Source organism: Dreissena polymorpha, chromosome 1 (assembly GCF_020536995.1).
Source record: "Dreissena polymorpha isolate Duluth1 chromosome 1, UMN_Dpol_1.0, whole genome shotgun sequence".
Taxonomy (NCBI): domain Eukaryota; kingdom Metazoa; phylum Mollusca; class Bivalvia; order Myida; family Dreissenidae; genus Dreissena; species Dreissena polymorpha.
In genome coordinates this window covers 100,573,882-100,591,279 of record NC_068355.1, presented here as the reverse complement: position 1 = coordinate 100,591,279, position 17,398 = coordinate 100,573,882, and the positions used below count along the sequence as shown (strand labels likewise).

The 17,398-nt window shown below is 35.4% G+C and overlaps 2 protein-coding genes across 2 annotated transcripts in view; one reads left to right on the top strand and one right to left on the bottom strand.

The window, feature by feature from the left end:
• The window catches only part of LOC127842679 (uncharacterized), a 1,661-nt gene extending 332 nt beyond the window's left edge, over nt 1-1,329 (bottom strand). Inside the window, exons 1-2 of the mRNA XM_052372318.1 lie at nt 988-1,329; nt 1-401 (exon numbers count right to left, since the gene is read on the bottom strand). The exon at nt 1-401 is cut by the window's left edge and continues 332 nt beyond it. Of these exons, the coding sequence (XP_052228278.1) occupies nt 1-401; nt 988-1,128 (542 nt within the window). The 5' untranslated portion in view covers nt 1,129-1,329. The remainder of the gene's footprint in view (nt 402-987) is intronic.
• LOC127842692 (uncharacterized) overlaps nt 1-17,398 on the top strand; it is a 61,038-nt gene that overhangs the window by 7,313 nt on the left and 36,327 nt on the right. The gene's annotated exons all lie outside the window — the stretch shown is intronic.

The window sequence follows — 17,398 nt, the reverse complement described above, 5'->3', positions numbered from 1 at the left end:
CCGACACAAGTCAATGTTATTTTGTCTGGTAGCCTTTCAAAGCATGCCAGACCACGTTCGTGATTGTACTTTGTGAAGGTAGATTTGTATCCCATCCTTCGTATAGGCATGTTCAAACAATAGCGGAATGCGCTTTCGCTCACGTTGTTAAACTGAATGTCTTGGATGGCGCCTTGTCCATTCAACTCCACAATGTCATTCATGATGCGCTTCACAAATGGTTCGTGTAACTCGGACGGCAAGTCCTCAAAGTTGATGTGCACTTTGTCCGGTTTGATCATCTTGCTCACGCGGAACGTCAGAATGCAGGGGTCCGGCATGCCCGGCCTCACCACGTGCTGTTCGTCTATCACTGTCCTTATATCAGCCACCGACACTGCGCGATTGGGGATTTCTTCAATCTAAACATAAGTGAACAATACGTGTTGAAGTGTCGTTCTTAGGCTACATACTCATACCAGAACTAAAATGGGCCGTGCTCTTTGAGAAGGGGGTTTAATGCTTATGCGTAAAGTGTCGTCCCAGATTAGCATGTACAGTCCGCACAGGCTAATCAGGAACGACACTTAACGCCTGAACTGGATTTTTGCTAAGAAGAGACTTTCTTAAAACGAACAATATCATAAATGCGGAAAGTGTCGTCCCTGATTAGTCTGTGTGGACTGCACAGGCTAATCTGGGACGAAACTTGACGCACATGCATTAAACCCCCTTTTTCACAAAGCACGGTAATTTTACTTTTTTAATGATGCTTTTTAATATTCTATTAACTATGAAGTTATTAATAATGTCGAATAAGACACTATGATCAGCAACATTAAAATAGCTGTGATATAGTAACACAGTGAGTAATAATCTTCATAGTGTTAAATTTGATATCGGAATGAATCACTGATAATAAAGTATTACACAATGTTGCTTAAACAGCGCAATATTGAATACATACATAAACACGGCGATTAACAGAAATAAAAACCGTGTACATACCTCAATTTTTTTAACAGCTTCAGTAGCAGTTGTCATGCGCCTGCGCAGAGTCGGACGCTCAGACGCTAGTATCCGACACGCCTGGTTCTGAATGGTGTCTATGACACTCTTGTTAAACACTCGCGAAACTGGTCGCAACATCTTTTTACTTTCCGCAAACCTCAGTAAATTTAAATATTTTAATTCAATAGCATATATCTGTAAATCACAGTATATCGTATTTCTCGCGTCGATTCGTAATAATAAAACGTCCGCTTCAACTTCAGTTCAAATTTACTTCTCAGCTGGCTTTCGGCTGTTTATATATAGCTATTACGCTATCGAACGCCTTGCGTCATTCTCTTTCATTGTTCAAACTATATCGGTGGTGCGCGTGAAAAAGCACGTACGATATTCACTCCGATTGCGGACAAACACCCACAAAAATCATTAATGTGTTGTTTCATAACATTTGTTGATGTTTACTCATCTGTTCTCAGTATTGACGTTAGAGTTTATGTAATTGTTGTACGAGAAAATACGAGGAAATCGCAGGAATTTGTGATATTGAAGCGGTTTTTGTAAACACGTCCGATAAATGATTCAGTGAGATAACACACTACTACGAGGGAATTCTACATAAATTTATCTAGATTAATCCAGATTATATTTTGATGTTACATTTCGCTTCTTCACCTTATTAAGTTATATATTAATTGAAAGAATAACATGATCACGTTTCAGCATGTGTTATAAAGTTGCCAATCAACAAGAAAAAGCCATAAACCACATTCTTAAAAAAAGTGACGAATAACATAATCGTAAAAAAGTACAATTTTATATCATTATATTGTATTAGGTGTATATTGTTTTTTTTACTCATAACTCATAACACGCATGTATTAGGTAGTTATTGCTTAAGGAAATCACACAGGGTAACGACAAACGTTTAAAAAAAATTGATATTTTAAAATGGGATTCTTCCGATAATCCTTGTAATAAGTAAGTGCATTGCCTGAATAGGGTATCACGTGACTGCTAAATAAAGTACGCAGAAGGGCGTGAGGATTATTTAGATATTGGTAGATTTATGTCGTGTTGTTTGAAGCGCCCATCCTTGATGTGATGCGTTACGGCTTTTAATTTCTCGGTTGAACTATCATAAGATGTCATCCGATACCTAAATCGTCTTACATTGATATCGTTGACTCCTAGCAGCTGTAAATGGTATATACATAACGCTCGGCTATATATCCCATACATCGCTGCTGCTGAGGGTCTATTCTATACATGAATAATTAAATACGGAAAGCTAAATAATAACGGATGAAAATCACCATGCACTTCATGAAACTTTCTATAACCCTAAAGTACACCCGCACTTAAGTAAACAAAACAATTCACCGACTGTCGTAGGGAAAGCGTGCTTCATAGCACATGAGTCAAGTGTTCAGATCCTAGTGATTTTTAAGATAATGAATATCAAACTCCGCGAAAAGATTTGACTGGAACCAGTATAGCTGGATCAGTCACTGCCTTCATAACCCACCACGTGATGATAGCCGAGCCACGTGGTGCAATCATTTTCTGTTGTTATTATTACTTTTGTTAATTTATAAAAAAAATTATGCAACTAAACTTGTATATTATTTTCAAAACATAAAAGTAAATGATACTACTTTTCATGATATAATACTTGATATAAAACAAATTTCTTGTGATGGCCGTGATTGTCAATCTCCATGCAGAGTTGTCGTATCGTGCTCTCAAATACCCGTTGTGCAAGAGATTGTATGTGAGAGCACTGAATATATGTACAATATTGATGGTTGGGTTTAAGCACGTGCGTAACGCGTCCTGTTTCAAGGCCTGATTTACAGAGACTATGTGAGTGTTTACGTGTCGAAGGACATGCTTCAAGTGTCCGCATTTATGGCGTGATCAGTTTGAGCGAATGAATGCCTACATGTCGGAGGAACGGTGAGCGTTATGCTGTTCAAGTATGTTATGCCAGGATTTTAAGCCTTTCTTTAAATAATGCTTTCCAATCCAAAACTATATATAAGTGGAATTTGTATTTATTTTTTCACTCAAAATTAAAACAAGAGGTCCTGAAAGGCCCAAAGTCGCTCACCTGAGATAAAAAGAAATGACATGTTCTGTGCAACCCAAGATATCAATAGAACAAATGTTCTAACCAAGTTTCATGAAGAATGAAAAACAAATAGCCCCCTGGTATGGAAGAGTATTTAGGTAAAAATTACATCATTCGTGGTGAATATTTACATTATGACTGATGCTTATTCTAATATGTTTTATGACAATTCCAACATGTTTGTTTTCTATTCGTTTATACTTGATGATTGCTGCAACATTACATCATTCATGATGAATATTTACATTATGCGTGATGTTTATTCTAACATGCTTCATGACAGTTCCAACATGCTTGTTCTCTATCGGTTATACTTGATGATTGTTGCAACATGCTTGGTGACTATCCAATGTTTGTGTGTTCATTGTTACTGAAACCAGTCATAATCGGTTTTTCCACTAAGCGTCATTAACAACGGCAGTTAGCAACAGGCAGTAAGCAGAATGCAACTAAGCAGAATGCAAGTTACTAAATTATGACAACAGGTGGCGCGCGTTTATTTTCCGTATGTTGAATAAATTACTTTTCGGAAAAAAGCAAAAACATCCGAATCATTTTTACTAGTAAACTGAATAAGCTAAATTAGTTCCCTTTGTTATATAATCTCCATTAAACTAAATAGTTTATTATTGCCATGAAGACCAGTAGGCCTACACAATGAATTGACTGCCGTGAATGTTTTTGATATGTGTAAGATGCAATTGGCACTCAAGAAATTATACATGTATTTTATTCAGGACATAACGGGGCTGATGTGTTGGAAGTGTAGCCCATCCCAAGTCGGAATTTTCTCTTAAATTTGGAATTATTATCGTAACACGGCGACGCTTTCATTCAGCAAGCGCACGGATAACGGAGCAGTCAAAATTATTAAAACGCTCTGCGGACTAGATTTCACAGTTAAATAAAGCGTCTGACCAAATTGACGAAGACATACATGCGTTTTCAATCTGACATAATTCGTCGCTCATTGTGCATGTATTTGTAAAGCGTCTGTACTTTCAGTTTCTATTAGGATGCGAAATCAAAATGTTTAAGAGAGGTTGAAAGACGGCCGCGATTGTTGCGCCAAAATATCAGTCGATTGCAAACTTTTTCGAACCAAGAAAGCAAGAGCCAATAAGTGCAGAATAATTCGTGTTATCGATTTTTTCAAGTTTAAAGTTTATATTAAGGACATTTTCAAGGATAAAAGATGTTATGAAACTTCAGTTAATTATGATAGTTTACAGTTTTATTGAATCAATACAAGTGTGCAGCTTCAACAAAAGTAAAGCAGCAATGATTTTAAGGTATGCATTTTTATAAATCATTTCACCCTATTTCAAGAATGATATCACACTATTTTTCAAAATCGATGGGTGAAAACCCTATTTCTCAAATAATTATCTGGGGCATTGAGAACAACTATTGTACTCCTCGTTGAGAAAACAACTACTTCTACTACATATATTAAAGTATCATAAAACATAATTTTCAATCAAGTTGGAAAAAATAAATAAAAAATGTCATATAAACAGGTCTGTCATGAACGTTGACGTCGCTCTTGGTTACCAGAAAAAATTCCACGCACGGATTTCAACCGTCATTGTTTACAATCAATTAAGTGCATAAGTACTTGAATTTGTATAGCGTTTTTTAAAGGTTTATGTCCAGCCACAGGTGGTTATCGTGTGGCTATGATAATAATTAGTGAAAACATCTTTTGGAATGATAAATCATATTATAACGAAAAATGAACTTTTCTAAAAAAAAAATCACTATCAAATATATATATAACAAGGTATCCAACTCGAAATCATCCGAAAACGGGGTGCGTCGTTTTAAACAGCCATTTCTTCGTCAATTTTGCAGCGATTTTCACGATCTTGGTCTTATTCAACGCAGAAATAAATTTCCTTTCTATATGTCTTGCAATATTTTTACAAATACTGGGTCAACTTTTAAGAAATAACACGATACACAACTCGCGTGACCCAGTTGTGATCGATCAGACCGTATTCATGACTGAAATCTTCACGGAATAAAGGGCATTTTCCCTGCAAAGTTCACGAACATCGATACCATAATTCAATAAAACGTATGAAAAAAACATTCTTACCGTGCTTGCCGTTGCATTATGCATCAAAACTAACTGTTCAGCGCACTTTGAACCTTTGTTGACATACATTTTAACTAACTGACATTTTAAACACACGAGTGATTTCATTGGTCCAATGCGTAGGTGTGTCTTTACAACTGGAGATTTCATTCATAAATACGGTCTGATCGATCACAACTGGGTCAAGCGAATTGTGTATAGCGTTATTTCTTAAAATTTGAACCAGCATGTGTAGAAATATAACAAGATATATACATTTCCTGAAAGGAAATTCATTTCTGAGTTGAATAAGACCGGGTTCATGAAAATCGCTGCAAAATTGATTTAGTAATGGCTGTTCAAAACGATGCACCCCGTTTTCGGATGATTTCGAGTTGGATACCTTGTTATATATAAAACGATAGTGAATTTTTTTTTATAGAAAAGTTGATTTTTCGTTATAATATGATTATTTATCATTTAAAAAGATGTTTCTCTAATTATTATCATAACCACACGCTAACCACCTTTTTGTCCAGCGCGTGTGCCGGGAGAACAGGGCTTAATGTATTTTTTTGTTAAGCTCTATTATATTTATATCCAATCTGTATAAAAAAAATGTCGGTGAACATTAATCCGGTGTTAATTTTTGAAAATATTTAGGCATTCATTAATTATTAATCTAAAACAGAGCATTAATCCGCATTAAAAAACACCGGGCATATTGCATATTAGATCGGACATATGAAATTATTTCGAAAGAAAGCAATAAGAGTTTCAATTCTACATGAGTAAGTCTCGCTGCGCACGATTACGCTCTTACTGCTCGTATATATTTGACTCTTATGAATCTTGGCAAATACCTAGTGTTTTATTTTGCTTAATCTAAATTGTGTCATGCATCTATATGTACTTAAAGCAGCATGACCAACAGCTTTTTCATATGTGAAAGGGATTGACACGAAATACCTACCCATCTATAATAAAGTTTATATGTGCACTTCAATATTATAGTTTTATAGCATTTTATGTGGTGCAATATAAAAGTACTCTAGTAAATTTGAAATTATGTAATGGATTTCCTCTCAACATACATGCAGAGTTCCAGATAACTTTTTCAGCAAAATCTTGGTTTACACTCTATAAAAAATCCAGCCTTAAAGTCTATTATTAATTCCTTTTTTCAGGTAAGTATAATTTTTGGCACATCCGCATTTAGGTTTATAGTCTAAGAAGAGCTCATGACAATTGCCGGGTTACAGCAGACTTTTTGCGATAAAAGGACCAGCTAATGGAAAACGTTCGGCTCTTCGACTGTTTTAAATATGGTCTGTTATCCATAATGACGTTAAAGTGCTGTTGATTTCAAAATGGTAATGAGGGCCTAGACGAGTGGGAATACATTGATAAAATGTTCACATTATATGCATTGATATTGAGTTTTACGAATGATCACAAATTTTGAATTCTTATTTTATTTTTCCAATGTGTAACCGTACGCACAGAATTTAAGTCTACTTTTTTACTAAATTTAATTCATTTTTTACGACTTTAAGCGTCTTATCTGGAGCTCTGCATACATGCATTAGTAGCATATATTGAAATATATCCATAGAATTTCTTTGGTTATTGAAGGTAAATTACTGTACAAAAATTATGGTTAGTCATTAACCAAAAAAAAGTTACGTCTACAAACACGCGGTTAATTTCGGTTCAGTACCAATTATCTTACAAAGGGACGCAACTTCTCCTATAACATACAATTTCCGTTATACGCCGTAAATTTTCGTAGTCTTCCGTAGCATTTCGGAACGACTGTCAATTGACATCATTGTATCATGCATGATTGTATGTTGCTTTGTGCTTGAGTGAAACTCACATCTTGCCATCGCGTTAATTTATTCAACGCATCAATATTTGATACCATTATGCACTGCGCCTATTGCACAAGTCTCTCTGCACAAACCAACATACACATATGCAGCATGCAATTAACGAACAAGAATGTTGCATCTGTACACATGCATGATACCATTAAGCAGAATGTAAATAGACATTAAACATCAGGCAAGATGTAAGTGTCATCAAGCATGAAAAGGTGTCTACATACAAATTGAAAGTACCATCAAGAATCATGACACATTCACAAAGAAGGATGTAATTTTTACCTAAATACCCTTCCATACCCTGGCGGCCATGTTTTTCAACAGACTGGAAACATTTTTGAACTCGTCCAAGATATTATTGGGACAAATCTTCTGACAAAGTTTCATGAAGATCCAACAATAAATGTTGCCTCTACAGTTTTAACAAGGCGAATATTCATGATGCACAACAGAAGACAGACAATTGACAAAAGGTGATCACAAAAGTTCACCATAAGCAAAAAATTATGCTCATAAAGATTGTCGCCATGTGTGAAGATCAGCAAGTGTTATTCAGATTGAACTAAAAATGTGACTTAAAGTATTCACAATGTTTCACTATAAACAACTGTGGTAGTGCGGTCTCGTTACTTACACAAGTGAACCGGTCACGGGACGGTTACGAGTTATGTAACTTTGTGAGCACTTATGTAATACGGAAATCTTTATCGAGTCTAATTAAAGAACGCTTATTTCCGGTCAGGATGACACCACTGACTGGTTGTAATTCAATTAACTTAAGGCGTCCAGTCAGATACGCCTGAATACACTCAAAGAATTAATATATAAGTGAAAACCAAAGCCGCTTTAACAAAAAAACTAACTTTTATTCTAAGAACCCTTTTTTTAAACAAACATGAACTATTTTCAGACTCACCTGGTAATTATATTTCCAATTAACTAGAGTGTTAACAAGGTTTTACTATAGCCATATAAGGAAAAATGCCCCGCCCCTTGGCGCCCATGTTTTTCAACCAACCGGAACCTTTTTTAACTCGCCCAAGATATAATTGAGATCAATTTTCTTACCAAGTTTCATGATAATCGGACAATAAATGTGGCCTCTAGAGTGTTAACAAGGTTTTACTATAACCATATAAGAAAAATGCCCTGGTGCCCATGTTTTTCAACCAACCGGAACCATTTTTAAACTCGTCCAAGATATAATTGAGACCATTCTTCTTACCAAGTTCCTTGATAATCGGACAATAAATGTGGCCTCTAGAGAGTTAATAAGGTTTTATTATATCCATGTAAGGAAAAATGCTACGCCCTCTGGCGGCCATGTTTTTCAACCAACCGGACCCATTTTCGAACTCATCCAAGATATTATTGGGACAAATCTTCTGACCAAGTTTCATGAAGATCGGACAATAAATGCGGCCTCTAGAGTGTTAACAAGGTTTAACTATAGCCATATATAGCCATTTTAGGAAAAATGCCCCGCCCCCTGTTTTTAAAGCAACTGTTACCATTTTCGAACTCGTCCAAGATATCATGGAAACAAATCTTCTGACCAAATTTTATGAAGATTGGACAATAAATGTGGCCTCTAGAGTGTTAACAAGGCAAATGTTGACGCCGCACGACGGACGACGGACAAAAGGCGATCACAAAAGCATTGTGCTAAGGTGAGCTTAAAAAGAAAAAAAAATCATTAAAACCATAAGCAAAAGTTATCGCGTTGTTTTTAATTGAAAAATAAACAGTCCAATATATGGTTTGATCAATCGTTATACACAATCTCATGAGCTGTAAATTTCCGTGCGTTGTATGTAATAAGAGGTTGCACCTAACGCCCCGATAAACTGCATCGCACAGTGCGTCTGCACTTCAAATGCACTTTCAGCAGAGCGTGATCGTGACTTCGATGCGTTTTCATGTCGGTACATGTATTATCTTTTGTATACATACGGTTCGACAACTTTTGTCACAATTTTTGTTAACGCTTTAATCGAATAAAGTTAACACGCATTAATTATTTATTTCTCATGGTCTGAGACTAATTACCGACGTAAACAATTAAAATTGTGTTCCAACAATCAAGATATTAACTTGAAACAATAACTTTAGATTTTAAAGCCTAGTAAAGCTTGTTCTAGCACGATGCCTCGCAAACTGGATAAATACGCAACATAAAAAATGTCCGCTTTTGCGTAATTTATTAATCAATACACAACACTTTCTGATCCCGACTTTTTGTTTATTTGCCATTCTTCATTTCTTCACCTTCAATATGGAACGGTTGTCAAGAATAGATCAATAAAAGTTGTGTGTACATACACATGTCTAGACGTATGCAAGCAAGAATCATTTAGATTTGTGTGATCTGCGAAACATTTCACCCCCTTAATGTTTATCCCGTGTGCGGAAATATTGAACAAATACAACCGCACATAATGTCTTTTTTTGAAAACAAAAACGATCGTACGAGAATATTTTTCGGCGTAGCTGTTTAACGTCACTTTTGACCTTACCTGACCTTTGTAAGTGTCCAATAAAATTCAATTATTCCATCGGCTGATTTGAGCATACCACCATTGGAAACATGACCGCGTCTTTGTAACACTGTTTTACTGCGTTTTCAGCATGAAACAATTTTATCTCTAATGAAAAGGCTTGATAGATAGAACAGTTTTACACTCAAATCTTGACATCAATACAGTTTGTGCGTGCACATTTATTTTCAGAGGATTGCCAGCGCCAGGGCGTTTGTACTTAAAGGCTATGTTCTCAATTTAAGTAACTACTTCCATACACTCCTGTCTGTGTACTAGTATATTTAAGTTCATAAAAGTATCGTTTTTCCCTATCCTGATATTCGTTTTGGCAAAACCATTTTAAATTGTTTACGAAATTGAACATTTAACATGTAAAAGTATAAAGTTTTAAACAAGCCGTCGTTTCAGCAGTGGATGCGTGGCCTCACTTTAATGCATTGCATTCCAACCCGCAAGGTATCAGGGTCAGTTCGCGGCAAGTAAAATAATCGTTATGACCAGTCGCATGTTAATGACGTCGGTTTTGAACAACGCATATGTGCTTACCTTCAACGCTTCATAAATACGGACGATTTCTGAGGAAATTGATATAACTTATAGCAAATGAATGCATAAAACATATGCTCTCATTTGATTGATTATTTAACACTACACGATATGTATAGTTATTGCGAAAAACCCGATAATCGTCTTCAAACGTCACTTTTTTTTGCATGTCCCGCGTAACATTTGACTTCGATTTGGAACAAGATATCGTCTTTATTTTTATATGTGTATTCATCCGTGACAATGTTGTTTATTCTAGGACTAGGTCAACTGAGAAATCTCGCGTGACGATATATAGGTTATATTGCACCAAATGTTATCGGCGAAAATAGGAGAACGGCGAAAATAGGTGACGTGACGATATATACTGTATACAATTTGCTCCGTTTGAATATATTTATGAATAATGTCCGTAACGTCATTTATTTGTAAATTTTGAGAAAACGGTTAAGATAAAATGGAAATTGGTAAACAAATGTTTCCTTTATTCTCTAAATCAGGCAAATGGTTTTGAACAGTACACATCAGGGAGAAAAATGATGATATGTAACCAGAGTCGTTAAAGTATATACATTCAAACATGTCATTTTTACTGAAAACAATAGCGATGTCCGCTCGATTTATCAACTATTTTTAAATTCCATGTCAGCGTGTTATGTGTAAATATTACATATGCATGTTTCGAAATTTAAAAAGAATATATACATTCTGTAAGTAAATTTTGTTGGAAGAACAATAATGTAGATAATATAATTAGAAGTGTATATTATGTTTGTTTTCTAAGCAATTATAAATGTCACCTAACCTTGAAAGTTTGCGTGTTTTCATATTGGGCATTATTTCTTGCGTAATGACCGCAGGCCATAATCAGATGTATGTTTTTAATGCGTTTATGCAAGCTTGATATCAAAAAAGTAAAATATGTAAGAAATGACATGTTAAAGTTTCGCCGCATTACGATTTAAAATTCTAAACGTATTCCGCCTTTATAATTGTCGCCTATACAAATTATTAACGCGTGTTTTCATAGACGTCATTTTACGACATTACGCATGTTACGCGATCATGTTGTTTGAATCAAACGGCACGCCGCTATTCTTTATTATAGATTATGTAACAGTTGTTGTATTTCATTTTGTGTATGAGCATTCGTATTACATGGAGATTTATCTTGGAACAAACAACTTTTTGGAACGGAAAATTAAAAAAAAGTTGACAGCGCTGCTCCAGAAAAAAATAACGAATTGAGCAGGCTGGGCCGAATATGTGTCGTGTTCTGAAAAAACGGGCATAATTCTTGTGCGTAAAGTGTTGTCCCAGATTAGACTGTGAAGTCCGCACAGGCTAATCAGGGACGACACTTTCCGCCTAAACTGGATTTTCGCTAAGAAGAGACATCATTTAAACGAAAAATTCCATAAAAGCTAACTGCACAAGCAAATCTGATGACAATTTACGCACAAGCATTATGCCCAGTTTTCTCAGAACATGACACATATACCCTTTGCAGTACGAGTATACTTTAACAGCCATGTTTAAAATATTTATGAAAAATTCCATTTTGTTTTTCAGATAAAAGCCGCATGATGAGTAATTCAGAAAGAACAAAGTGGTATGCAGACATTAAAAACCGGAAACGGGCAAAGCAACAATATGAAAGCAAAGTCCGTCAAATATATTGCAGTTCGTGCTGAAAGTGACGAGTTCTTTTTGCTAGAAGCAAAGTCCACACCATTCATTCTAACGCTGGATACAACAGATGACTATTGAACAACTTATATGGCAGGCACAAGGGTTATTGAGGGACTTTATTATGAGCGTATGAAGAAATCAATCTTTGAGAACAGGCTTTTACCAAAACATAGAGCATTCGTACCTGCATTGTCAGTCTTGCGAATTTGTAGTGAGGTTCAGGGCAAACGAATAAAATTATCTGAAGCAGTTCATCAAACTATCGTTGATACATTTGATGAACTTTAGTGCAAATATTAAATCAAAGCAAAATGTCCGTCTAATATGAACCCGAGCGAATTTCACCGACTGACCCGATACGGCTTTTGATTTGTAAATGTATTGAATGTTAAGAACGGCTTTATTCAATTAATAATTACAACTTATCTGAGAAAACCCGTTTTAATGATCAGTTGTATTAAAATAAATCTTCGATTTTTTTTTTTCAAATTTCAAGTTAATTAACCGTGTTGTGTTATTATTTGTTTTATTTCTATAGGTAATTTCAATATTCGAGGTGTGACTGTGCTTGATATTTAAAATATACGCATTCGTTTTATGGGATTTCTGCCCGTCAAACGAGTGAGCGTATTCAAAACAGTCACGCTTAAAACTTGAAGTTTATCTTTACACCAGACGCTCCACGCAGAACGTCATTTCAACGTTACGTCATGTTATGCTAACGGGAACCAATAACGTGCGACTGGTCTTATATAATATAGACGCGTGAACTAGGTGAACTGGAATTTTCTTTAGACCAGAAATATGTTAAATGAAGATAATCAGCGAAATAATTATGGTATTATGGTATGTCAATAAATGATTCTTAATGTGTTTTCAACAATACCAAAATAAATATTATTTTTGATTAATTTTACAAGAATTATTCCACCATGTTGACTAATGTATTAAGCATGAGCGCGATGATTCTCGATACTGTTAATAATCGAATCAAATAGCAATGCCCGACAAACCACTAAAACTGGTTTGTTCGAAGAACGCGCGTATAAAGATTTAAAATACGTACGGATACTTCGCGTGTGGCCGGTTGACTCATATGTTTTAATTTCACTTCCATTCTTCTTTTGGTTTTCTGCTTTTGACGATGCTGGAACAGCGTCGTCCAAGGTTTCATAACCAGTAGAAAAATTTCTCACAATGGCGGCCTATGTAAAAGACCGAGCCAGTCCGATTGAGATAACTCGATTTTTCAGTTACTTCCCTTTTGCATACGCCACTGCGTAGGAGCATTGATAACATTCTCCTAGCAGAGCTGTCGTTCGTGTTTCAACATTCAACAATGGCCGCCTTAATGAGAGTCTCGATTCAAAACTTTCTTACTGCATACATGGGCTTGTTTCGCTATTTAGAAGCTGTCAATTAGGATATATGAATTATTTATTCACTAAATCTCCGCTTATGACAACAATAGTTGGAATTCGAAGGATATATGCTCGATGTGAATGAAGGACTTTCTGGATCGTAACAGCTTGACACGGCAAAACTGGCATACTGATTACTGGTATTTTTAGTTATCAATATAAGTCACATTGTGCTTTATAAATTGTATTCGAGCATTTTGCGACTTATTGAATGACAATGATACCCGTTATCAACATTTCATCGGGGATTTGCAGATCACCAAGCTGTCCTGAGATTCAACATTGATTTCAAACTCTTTACTGGTTAGTACTCTTTCTTAGTGTTAGTACTTTTTATCATTTTAAAGTTAAATGAACTGTGTCACAGTAAAAGAGACATTAAGGCGATTGTGGCCAGTTTGGATCTAGATCAGCCAGCAGTCGCTTGAAAGCTGTTAGCTTAAAAGCGTTTTTCTGACAATAACAAATAATTAAATTGGATACTGATTTGACTGCGCTTTTCCTGTGACCTGGCTCAAAGAACAGAATTGTCATAAATCAAATTATTTATTTCGAACATTAATCAATTGTTTTTCTTGTCCCTCGGGATCAATGACTCCAGCACTTTCCTGTTGAGAATTGAATACAGCCTAAGACGATGCTAGGGGGCGTGAGAGATGTTGCACCTTCCAGTATCGCTCGATTGTTCATTGTAGTCTCGGGTACGACGTACATGTACCCCGGGTACTCTTAAGTATACTTACATGTATCCAAGGTACGGTAAATATACTAAAATGTACCCGGGAAATTTAACCTTTAATCAGTCGTTGTCGAATATTTTTTTGTAATAATTATATATACACATTTATGTCAATTTTCTGTAGAATGGCCGCTATATTATCGGAACACATACTCAAAAAGCATGTTGATGCAGTGTTTGTTGAAGAGAAGTGTGTTTAAGATAATCGGTTGCGCCGACATCGGATTTTGGGCGCGAATACAACTCGGGTACAGTTTAATATGGACCGAGTACAATTACGTTTATTTACCGTACCTGGGGTACATGCAAGTATACTTAGAGTACCCAGGGTACATGTAAGTATACTTAAGAGTACCCAGGGTACATGTAAGTAGTACCAGAGCCGACAATGACCAATCAAGCTCCATTATCCCTCATGAACTGACTCAAAAAACCGAGTCGGCAATATTTGACTTAATTTTTGGTTTTGTTGCTCTGGAGGGATCGAAAATTTCAGAATCTTCCTAAAAGCCCTACGGGTTTGATCCCCAGAAGCGACATTGAAAACTAGCATTCTTTGTTATCTAAAAGGTTGCTAAACCTGATTTACAATGATAATGTGAATTTTCTCTCACATGATGTTCATCAGTCATATTATATAAAAACTTACAGCAGTAGTAAACAACTGGACAATAATTAATGAACACATCTTTCATTTGTCTTTGACACTTTGATTTTGACATGGCCTAGATTTAAATATGTGACTGGACTTTACCAGCACTCTTGTAACAGAGCTTAAGTTTAAATGTACCATTGAAGATCGCCTAAATCCAGATTTGCTATTATAGACGTGTGGAAAGTTTTAAGGGTGTGACAAGTAAGCAAAAATTGGTCATTACCCAGAGGCCACAACTGATCTATGACTGTATTAAAACAAGAAAAATCGGTGCCTGATTTAGATTTCCTTAGATAGTTCAATAAAAACTAATTTCATAAGCCTGGTAACAGTTTTACGGTAATGCTACCAATGTGTCACACCAGGGCCTTGAATTTGAAATCTAGGTCATGCATGGTCATTTCTTCATGAAATCAGGACATAAAAATTGTATTTTAAGTCCTTAATTGACCTGGCTATAGTTCTCATATTATAATAAGCTCAATCAGTATATTTATATCATTATTTATGCTTTGTGTATTGTAAACATATACACAATCATGCAGTTACATGATAGCAATAAATAATATCTAAGCTACCCATACTATAAAGGTCATTGACAAAGCCTATGGTCAAAATGTGAACACATTGAGTGTAATCGCCCTCTCGTGCCAGCAAAAACAGCATGTTGACAGGTTGTCATTTTTGACAGTTCTACTTTCACTTTCATTTTGTGATATCAAACTATTATCAATTATGTGGCTGAGAAAAATATCGCCATTGCTTTTTGACGATGCTCGAACAGTGTCGTCCAAGGTTTCATAACCAGTAGAAAAATTTCTCACAATGGCGACCTATGTAAAAGACCGAGCCAGTCCGATTGAGATAACTCGATTTTTCAGTTACTTCCCTTTTGCATTCGCCACTGCGTAGGAGATTGCTTGTCATTGATTACATTCTCCTAGCAGAGTTGTCGTTCGTGTTTCAACATTCAACAATGGCCGCCCCCATGAGAGTCTCGAGTCAAAACTTTCTTACTGCATAAATTGGCTTGTTTCGCTATTTAGAAGCTGTCATTTATGATATATGAATTATTTATTCACTAAATCTCCGCTAATGACAACAAAGGATGGAATTCGAAGGATATATTCGATGTGAATGGATCACTTTCTATGGCTTCGCCCATGAGAGACTTGATAACACTCATTTCAAAACTTTCTTACAGCTTAAATCGGCTTGTTTCGCTATTTAGTAATACAACAATTAATGGAATTCGAAGGATATATTCAATGTGAATGAAGCACTTTCTGGATCTCGACAGTTTGACAAGGCAAAACTGGCATACTGATGATACTGGTATTTTAAGTTATCAATTTAAGTCACATTTTGCTTTATAAATTTTTGTTTAAGCATTTTGCGACTTATTGAATGGCTATGATACCCGATATCAACATGTCATATGGGATTTGCATATCAATAAGCTGTCCTGAAATACAACATTGAATACAAACTCTTTACTCAAATAACTGGTAAGTATGAATTCTTTCTTCTTTCTATTTAAGTAGTTGATGTCATTACAGTCCAAATAATTAGACGTAATTTACCGTTTAGTCCATGTATATTGACCTCATATTTATAGGAGTAGATATTATGTTAAAAGGGACCTTTTCACAGATTTTGACATGTTTTGAAGTAAGTCATTAAATGCTTTATATTGATAAATGTAAACATTGGATGCTTTATATTGATAAATGTAAACATTGGATATTAAAAGCTCCAGTTAAAAATCCAGAATAAAATTAAAAAAAAAAAGTATTCCGCAGCAGGGCTCGACCCGTGACCCCCTTAGTCCTGGAGTAAAAACGCATTAGCCTGCTCGACTATTCTGGCAAGTATAAATGGTTGACGTATTTTATACCTAGTATAAGCAATCTTCGTAGTTTCACACAATTAAACAACAACAACATAACTCTCCAAATTATTCAATCGTTTCGCGTTGCAACGCTTTATAATTTTTAAATCGTTAAAAGATGCATATAATGGCTATATTAGACCATGGTAAATGTTCAGTAATACTGTTTCCTAAAAATAACATAACTAAAATGAAAATTTGCAAATCCGATACAACTTTTTTCAATTTTTGAAAATTTACCAAAACGTGAAAAGATCCCTTTAAAGTTAAATGAACCATATCCCAGTAAAAGAGACATTGAGGCGATTGTGGCCAGTTTAGATCCAGTTCAGCCTGCAGTTGCTTAAAAGCTGTTTGCTTAAGAGCGATTTTCTGACAATGACAAATAGTTTAATTGGATACATATTAGACTGCCCTTTTCCTGTGACCTGGCTAATTACCTATCGTGAGAGTACATAGATAAATCATTTTTGTCGAAATCGTCAAACTCGAATCAATGCTTATGCGTATACAATTTTAAAATAGCATTAAACTGTAATTGTTTTCATTTTTAGTTTTACACATATGTTACCCCCATGGCTTGATGTTATGTCAGGGCATGGAATTGCTAAATTTCCGTGTCCAAGTCATCTAAATAATGCGTGATTTCAAACCGATTACTATGTTCAAAGACAATCATAATACAATGTATTATTAAGTTATAAACTGCGTACAAGAACAAATGAAGCGTTCGCAATAAACACTCATCCCATGTTAATTCAAACTTAACAATGAGACCTTAATTCTTTCCATGTGATAAATCGTTCAAATTTCTTTAACATTTTACT